Genomic DNA, 8959 nt, shown 5'->3' on the forward strand with positions numbered 1-8959 from the left:
TAGGTTGCACGACGTACTCTTTGTCGAGTTCGACGAGTATGGTTACCGGCTTCAATACTTTCGATTCACTTGTCAATGGCAATATATACAATGATTTTATTACTTCGCTCTAATACCCTCACCAGTACCGATAGGATAAACAACCAGTACTGAAATTAGCTATTAGTTAAGTACCTAAGCGTGTTTTTTTAGTTTTTGAATTACAAATATCAGCTTCTGTTTGGCGCTAAAACTTTGTAATACAAATCTATACTAATATTGTAAAGCTGAAGAGTTTGTTTGTTTGAACGCGCTAATCTCAGGAAGTAATGGTCCGATTTGAAAAAAAATTTCAGTGTCAGATAGCTCATTTATTGAGGAAGATTAAAAGCTATATAATATTACGCTAAGATAAGAGCACCAATAAATAAGAAAAAAAAAGAAAAAAAGAATTATCAGAATCGGTTCAAGCAGTCTCAAGAAATCGGTGAACATACATAGATAAAAAAATATGTTCGAATTGATAACGTCCTCTTTTGAAGTCGGTTGAAAAGTGTGATTTTGGTACCTTAAATAGCTCCTTAACATTCTCTATTATTCAAAAATATTTTCACTTTCTACGTAAATGAAGAGGCGGGTCAAATTTAGCGTTATGCCAAAGTAACTATTCCACGCGGACGAAGTCGCGGGCAAAGGCTAGTGTTCTATATAGTGACATATTAGCTCATCATTCATGTCATTCAAAATTAAACTCAACGTGAAACTAATTACGGCTCAAGGTGGCCGAACTTGTTTGAAACCCATTTAACTTTACTAAGTTCTGCCAAGTTCGCGCGAATTGCTAACAGACACTGACGCTTAAGGGAAATGTAACGTTAAAATATAATATAATGCCCTGAGCGGTCGCTTTAAGATCCATACACATAATGAAACCATAAAAAATCATTACGTTTTTTACAAATTTTTAACAATTTTCTTCTATCAAATCTCTTGATAAACCATACACAATTTTTCCAAGAACCAATGTTAAAGTTAAACTTAGAATACATTTTCTGAAAATGGACAGAGTAGAGTAAGCCTAATTGTAAAATAATGACACTTTTATTGATCGAGCATAAAAAGTACTAATCAAAATCGTTCTAATAGTTGCTGCGTGATGCTCCAACGAATAAACAGTAAAAAAATGACAATATCGCTGATGTTCTAGATCAGTAGTCAATACACATCTTGTGAATCCGCGCGAGTAGCTACCACCACCCTGCCTATTTCTGCCGTGAAGCAGTAATGCGTTTCGGTTTGAAGGGCTGGGCAGCCGTTGTAACTATATTGAGATCTTAGAACTTATATCTAAAAATAATAAAACAAAATAATAAAAATTAAAAACTTGAATAATAAAAAAATAAAACTTGTATTTATCATGTAGATAATGGGCTTAATTCCCGATAAAAACACGCTAAAGTTATCTCAGTAGTCTGTCACTTTCATTTATTCCTGCAAGAAAATGGACATAAGTGATTGGTGAAATTTTAATTGTCAAATATTCAATTCATTCATCTGGTAACATTAAAATACAATAATATTATTAATAACTAGTTGTACCCGTCCGCTTCGCTGGGCATTTCAAATAAACATTACTATTTCTCACCCGCACAAAGATTCTCATCATTAACGCCTCCGCAACTGGTGTAGGGAGTCCAACACTCATATAAATATTAGCCCATCTATTAAGTGCATGTAATTTCTACATGGATACCAAGTTTCAAGTCAGTCGGATGCATGGTTCAGTAGTTATAGCGGAACATCCGTAAAAACCACTGTAGATTTATATATTAGTATAGATAATATTAAATATGTCAATTGATTGGTGGACAACTAAACAGTCCAAAAATGTGTGGCTCGCAATGATACACATTATCCTATGTGGCCCTTGACCAAAAAAGTGTGACGACCAATGGTATAGATTTTCGGATTCGAAGATTTATGTAGTTTCACAGAAACACATTTAGTTGCGCTAAAAAAGCCACGTTTGTTTGTCTATTAGTATTATCCTTAACTTTATTATTGTAAAATCTCCTGAGTATAATTCTATCACGGCTTTATATAGTTCTAATGAAATCAAATCACGTTTATTGCTGTTGAAAATATTCGTAAGATACCTCTCGTAATAGCTGTACCAATTTTCAACGCATCCTAATAAAACGTCTAAAAACGCATTTACGAAAAACATACACCCAAACTTTGATTTCTGTGTTTATGTACCAGTATACTGCTACTGTATTTCCAAAGTGTATTATTTATGTTGACAATTTCGCAAAATTCCCAGTAATCCTTGCTCTCATTTTACGCAAATCCTTAAAGCGAGTTGCAGCAATTTAAGAAATACGAATGGAAAACTTTACGTCCTGACGAAATTGGATAGAGAAAGTTTGGTACTAAATTGAAGGGAATACTTTTAGCGGAGAACATTTGTATTGTGGAAACGTTGCCGCCAGCTCACCGCAGCTTGTGCACCGAAAATAATTACGTGCCTATTGTTCTATTGAACTTAACTATACTATTATAATATATTGCTTAAGCTTTTCTTGTTTTTATTTACGCTACGTACTTGAGATTAGGTTGCTGTTTTTTGTTTAGATTTTTATCTGACCTAATTTCGATGACTTCTGGAAGGGGTTTTTTTTTTTTTTTTTTGGTCAGGAGGAAATCGCCGGACTTCCGCCCTTTTCTGGGGATACTGGGCGGGGTATGTCAGAGTCGAACTGACTAAAACCTCCTGTCGCTCAATAACCAACGTCCAAACCTCGCATGAGACAGAACTCATGACAAGGCAAAGGGGGGAAAGTGAAGCGTTTAGTGCGGAGCACATCTCTCCCATCACCCTCCCCCTCGGGACGCCGGACTGGCGGTCGTCGGCGCCACGACCACCAGCCCTCTTGGTCGGCAGACTGTCCGAAGCCCGCCTAGATGGCGCCGGTTAGAGTGGGTTACCCTACGGAATACCCCGCTGGGCCAGAACCAGCGTGGGTCGAGGATAGCCGGCCTTCCATCACCCGGATGCTCTTGCGTAAAACGCGTGCAGAGCAGCTTGCACGTCGTCTTCTTAGGCCCCCCTCGCCGGTCCCCAGACCGACAAGTGAGGGGGACCCGAAACACTTAGAGGGCCAGGGCTTGGGCGAGATCCGCCTCCCTGGCCCCCGCTCGACGGCGGCGGGATTGTGCGTCTCTCACGCGCCCCGCCGCCTCCTTCTGCGAGATGGTGCACTCGCAGAAGTCGAGCATCGCCTTCCACGACTCGTCGTCGCCGAGCATCGATGCCACAACACTCGGCAACGACAAGTCGGTTCCTATTTTTGCGACGAGGACACGGCGCCACCCCTCCCATGCGGGGCAGGCGACGAGCGTATGCTCTGCCGTGTCCAAATCGCAACCACAATGGTGGCACACAGCGTGGTGTGTTTACTGCTTATCTATACTTCTTCTATGCCAATATTATGAAGAGGAAAGGTTTGTTTGTTTGTTTGTATTAAATAGGCTCCGAAACTACTGCACCGATTTGAAAAATTCTTTCACTGTTTGGAAGCTACACTATACCCGAGTGACATAGGCTATAATCTATTTTGAAAAAAATAGGCATCCTTACTAAAACTCCAATAATGTAACCCAAGGTGTAAAAAAATTAGCTAAAATACTCTTTACATCGCGTGCGCTGCGAAAACTATTGATGATAGAATAAAATAATGTACTATGACTTTGTAGAACACATTATTATTTACAAAAAGTGTCGCGACAGCATATGTCTAACTATTATAGTTATGCCGCAATAAGTGTTCTTTTATTTAAAAAAATAAAACTACGTCAAATATCGTTGAAATTTTTGTTAAAGAGCCGAGCGTAGCCGGAGTGGGCCGCTAGTTCTTTATGAATATATATGTTGGGGAAACCGCATTATTAAGACCAACGTCAGACATCACAGAGGGCGAAGAGGGTAATCGAGTTAAGAGAAATATTGAGTACACAAAACACGTTTGTTGTCTTAGAACAAACAAGAAATCTCCTCTTGACGTTAGCAAACGAAAACGAATGACAATTCTTAGGATGAAGGCACCGCTTTTCAAGAAGGCTGGTTGGTAAGTGAAATGGCGTCTATGCTCCATCGGCTAGGGTCTGCTAGGCGAAGTTAGCCGAGCTCCGACGACATTACGATCGTGTTATTACCTCTCAGGAATCGTGCTGCGTTTTGTTATCAAACTAATGACCGTTTTCGACTTATAATATATATATACAGTGGATTTTAAGATTAACACCAAAATCTTTATTTAAAAAAAAAACATTCGTAATATCGTAATCTCAATCGATGACTGACGTTGACATTCGTTGACCTTTTAAAACAAATGTATTGTGCCAGTGTGAACTAACTATAAATACCGATCTACCAACATATGTGGATTGGTAAGAATGGAACGTATGAAAAGAGTGTGGTTTAGCTTTATGCGAACGGATTTAATACAATACAAATTCGACCTCCTGTTTCAAAGTGGGCTTTACAAATTACGTAATTTTGAAGTCGTCGTGGCCTAAAGGATAAGACGTCCGGTGCATGCGTCGTATCTAGCGATGCACCGGTGTTCGAATCCCGCAGGCGGGTACCAATTTTTCTAATGAAATACGTGCTTGACAATTGTTCACGATTGACTTCCTCGGTGAAGGAATAACATCGTGTAATAAAAATCAAACCCGCAAAATTGTAATTTGCGTAATTACTGGTCCTACCGACCTTTTGTGAGTCCGCACGGGTAGGTACCACCGCCCCTCCTGTTTCTGCCGTGAAACAGTAATGCGTTTGAAGGGTGGGGCAGCCGTTGTAACTATACTGAGACCTTAGAACTTATATCTCAAGGTGTGTGGCACATTTACGTTGTAGATGTCTATGGGCTCCAGTAACCACTTAACACCAGGTGGGCTGTGAGCTCGTCCACACATTTAAGCAAAAAAAAAAAAACCTTGTGGAGTCTATCAGCTCCGATAGTCTGTTAGTATCAGATGGGCTGTAAGCTCATCAGCGTATGCAAGTCAATAAAGGAAAAGTTGTTTTAGAATTTTAAATTGGAACGTGCAATATATTTGTGGTTACAATTTAGGAATTCCTTTTATATTTAGGCTTGTGGAGAGTACTCAAGGGTAGGCAGCGGCTTAGCTCTGCACCTGGCTTTGCTGAAGTCCATGGGCGACGGTAGCCACTCACCATCAGGTGAACCGTATGCTCGTCTGCTTACAAAGGCAATAAAAAATATAAATAGTTATATAGTTATATATAATTCTAATGTCCGTGACCTCATTGATAACATTAGTTGTTGGTAAGACTGTTGTTGTTATTAGTTCTATTTAAGCAATTGTAGCATTTTTTTGTTGCCTAGATGAGTGGACGAGCTCACAGCCTACCTGGTGATAAGCGGTTACCGGAGCTCATGAACATCATCAACGTAAATATAATATAACTCACCTTAGGACATGAGTTCTAAGTCCCAGTTCAATAATACAACGAACTGAAACCGGACAAAATTACTGTTTCGCGATAGGAATAGACAGGACGGTAGTAATCAGGAAATTCAAACAGGAAACTTCCAAAAAAGATACGATTTATTGTGAATGGTCTTTATTTAGTGCATCAGCCAATTAAAGAAGACAAAATTTTAATTTCAGTAGGAAGCACTTCGTAAAATCAATGCTTAGACCAGCCCCAGTTACCGAGACCGCTGCCCCAACCGCCGTAAGCTCTGGCCAGGCCGTATCCACCTAGACCATGACCGCCCAATCCGTAGCCACCCAGGCCGTATCCACCCAGGCTGTGTCCGCCCCAGCCGTAGCCACCCAGGCTGTGTCCGCCCCAGCCGTAGCTGCCGAGGCCATATCCGATGCTCACTGGTGCCACGGTTTTGATGATGGGCGCTGTGATTATGGGTGCAACCGCAGTTCTGATAATCGGAATCGGTGCTGCCTTAACGACATTGGCGGTGGATATCGCTGGCGCAAGGATAGGTGCCCCATAACCTGTAAATAAACAAATATATTACATGTAGTTTGGCAAAGATTTTAACTATCGGTTGTAAGAAGTGACGTTGGATAAATTGGCTATTTCTGTCAAGAATTAGTCCTGTTATTGGTGGTAGGACCTCTTGTGAGTCCGCACGGGTAGGTGCCATCTGCCTATTTTTGCCGTGAAGCAGTAATGAATTTCGGTTTGAAGGGTGGGGCAGCCGTTGTAACTATACTGAGTCCTTAGAACTCATATCTCAAGGTGGGTGGCAGCATTTACGTTGTAGATGTCTATGGACTCCGGTAACCACTTAGCATCAGGTAAGTCGTGAGCTCATCTGCCCTCCTAACCGATAAAAAAATGTATTTTCAACTTAAAGGGCGGGATAACGGTTATAAATTAAATTGAGACTTTAACCAAAAACTTACACTCGTGTTGTGATGTCTATGGACATCGTTTTACATTTCGTATAAAGTGAGTTGCAAACTCGTCTACTATTTAGAGTACTTAAATCTTTAAAGTGTTTTGCCCAGTCTTGAAAAATGACTGCAGTTTTGATTCAGACAAGTTTTGCTAGTAATATTAGGATTAATGGTATGGAATAATACTAAAGCAAATTCCATAAATAATGCAGATAAACAATTTGAATTCAAATTCTCTCTATCAAATTGATAAAGTCAAGGACGATGAAAGAAAAATGATGAAAATATAAAGATATTTACCGTATCCATAGCCGAGACCAATGGCGCTGCCACAGCTAAGGCCCACCACCGCCAGTAGGCAGGTCAACTGAATATTAAAATGTAAATTTACTTAAACCAATAGGACTAAACTAGTTTAGTCTATTCGTCCCTAGTAGTCCTAGTAGTCCCGCAGTAGTCGAAATTCGACTATAATTAATGGAGATTATAAGTTTGAACATTATTATGGTTCTATTTTCAAAGAGTATTATACTTCTTAACAGAACCACAGATTTCGTCAAGACAAAAGATAGACAATATTAAAGACAAACAATATTTACTTTAATATAATTTAGAAGATGAGAGGGAAATCCTAAGGAAAGGGAATATATGAAATACAATATTAAATTGTTGCGTTGATTAATCGCCTTAGGGAATTCAGAGCTCAGAGTACAAGAGCTTGCGTTAAAGTTAGCCTTCCGTAGCGTCCCTCTTGCGGCAACGAAGTCATTGACCCCGTGCGTCAACTATTTTTAATTGTGTTACATTGCGTGCTTGCAAAATTTATTTCAAGCTAATTTTCGTTAAACTATCTTGCGATAAATTGAAATTGCTCTAAATCATGATACCAAACTTAATCTCATTTGCAGATATTATTTTATTTTTCAAATATGTAGCTTTACTTATGCTATTTAAAAAATTAAGCGAACAATATTTTTGAAGAAATTTTCGATTGAAATTTTCAAAAATCCCAATATACACACGGAGCTTGAATTTCATAATAAGTCAAAATGTATATTATAAATTTCTTTAATTAATTTATCAGAAATTTATCAGAATTTAATTAATTTATCAGAAATCTCCAAACGCTTGAAGGAAGCTACACGTGATACTAAGGCTGGCTGGTACTTTGCACAGAGAGTGAGTCTGGCTGTTCAACGAGGTAACGCAATCAGTATCTTGGGAACTGTACCTCTTTCAAGAGCATTGGAAGATTAGTTCAACTGTCTCAATTGGTTTCTGTTAAATTATTTTGATCTGTTAAGATTATTGACATAACTATAATGATAATAAACCTTTATCCAAACATAAAAAAAATATAAGATATCATAGAAAAATATTTGGAATTATAGAATTACATTAATTAATAAAGAAACTCACAGTAATGAAGGAGTTCATATTGGATGATTGTCTTCAGACGAAGTGTAAAACTATGTTGGAAAACATTGTATTTATAGTACGCTAGGCACGCATCCCGAACTGACCGGATGTGTTACTGTTGCTTAATTATTTCCTTTGCATATCCTTGCCGAATTAAGAACACTTAGATTTCTTTATTGAATCGTTTGTAACGCACATATTATGATACAATGCCTAGGGAATGATGAGGAAAAAAAAATCTTTTATATTTATATAACGAGTCATATTTTGACAGGTCGATGAACATTTGATTATTTGAATCCAATTATCGTTTCTTACGATGATTACTTCCAAGGAATTCAGTGTTTAGAGTATTAAATATAAAAGGTTCCTGAAACCCTATCGAAATATCTATACAAATACATAAAATTGGAGTGTCTGTTTGTAATAATAAAATAGCCACTTTTTATTAAATGCGTATGTATACACAGTACAGTACATATACCAAACTAAAATTTATTTTTATTTTTGTCTGTCTGTCTGTCTGTTTGTTCCGGCTAATCTCTGGAACGGCTGAACCGATTTTGACGGACTTTCACTGAGAGGTGCTGATGATATAAGCAGTAACTTAGGCTACTTTTTTTAGACTAGTGACTTTAGTCACCCGCGGTTATTGTCGTACATCGCGTCGTAACATCGCGGGACTCAGCTAATCTAATATATAAAATTCTCGTGTCCCAATGTTCGTTCCCATACTCCTCCGAAACCGCTTGACCGATTCTCATGAATTTTTTTATGCATATTCAGTAAGCATGAGAATCGGCTACTATCTATTTTTCATACCCCTAAGTGATTAGGGTTGTCCAGCCCTAACATATTTTTTTTTATTTGGGCATTTTTTTTTTGTTATAATGAGGTATTATGTGGTTGAATGAGGTTTTGTTATTTTTATTATATATTCCCTCATCGTTCACAGCACTACATACCTCTTTCACTCATTTATCACATCCTTACACGCTTACAACAAGTTAGTTTTTTTTTCTACACTAGAAATTCCCTAGAAATCTTATATATGGCAAAACAATGTTTGCCGGGTCAGCTAGTATTTTATAAAGGTTCTTTGCGC

At 38.3% G+C, this 8959-nt stretch overlaps 1 protein-coding gene across 1 annotated transcript; it reads right to left on the reverse strand.

Annotated features, from left to right (window-relative positions):
- Positions 1-5615: 5615 nt before the first annotated feature.
- Positions 5616-7909, reverse strand: LOC114247000 (uncharacterized). Its single transcript, XM_028179785.2, has 3 exons — positions 7855-7909; positions 6736-6802; positions 5616-6027 (listed from the first exon to the last, which is right to left on the reverse strand). The coding sequence occupies exons 1-3, from the start codon at positions 7870-7872 to the stop codon at positions 5699-5701; spliced, it is 414 nt and encodes a 137-aa protein (XP_028035586.2). The 5' UTR covers positions 7873-7909; the 3' UTR covers positions 5616-5698.
- Between the last annotated feature and the right edge of the window lie 1050 nt (positions 7910-8959).

Source organism: Bombyx mandarina, chromosome 23 (assembly GCF_030267445.1).
Source record: "Bombyx mandarina strain Sakado chromosome 23, ASM3026744v2".
NCBI lineage: Eukaryota > Metazoa > Arthropoda > Insecta > Lepidoptera > Bombycidae > Bombyx > Bombyx mandarina.

Bases quoted from the DNA above. Each gene is read 5' to 3' on its own strand.
- LOC114247000 (XM_028179785.2), bottom strand. The intron at 6,028-6,735 runs GTAAATATCTTT...GTTTATTTACAG, and splicing joins TGGTCTCGGCTATGGATACG to GTTATGGGGCACCTATCCTT.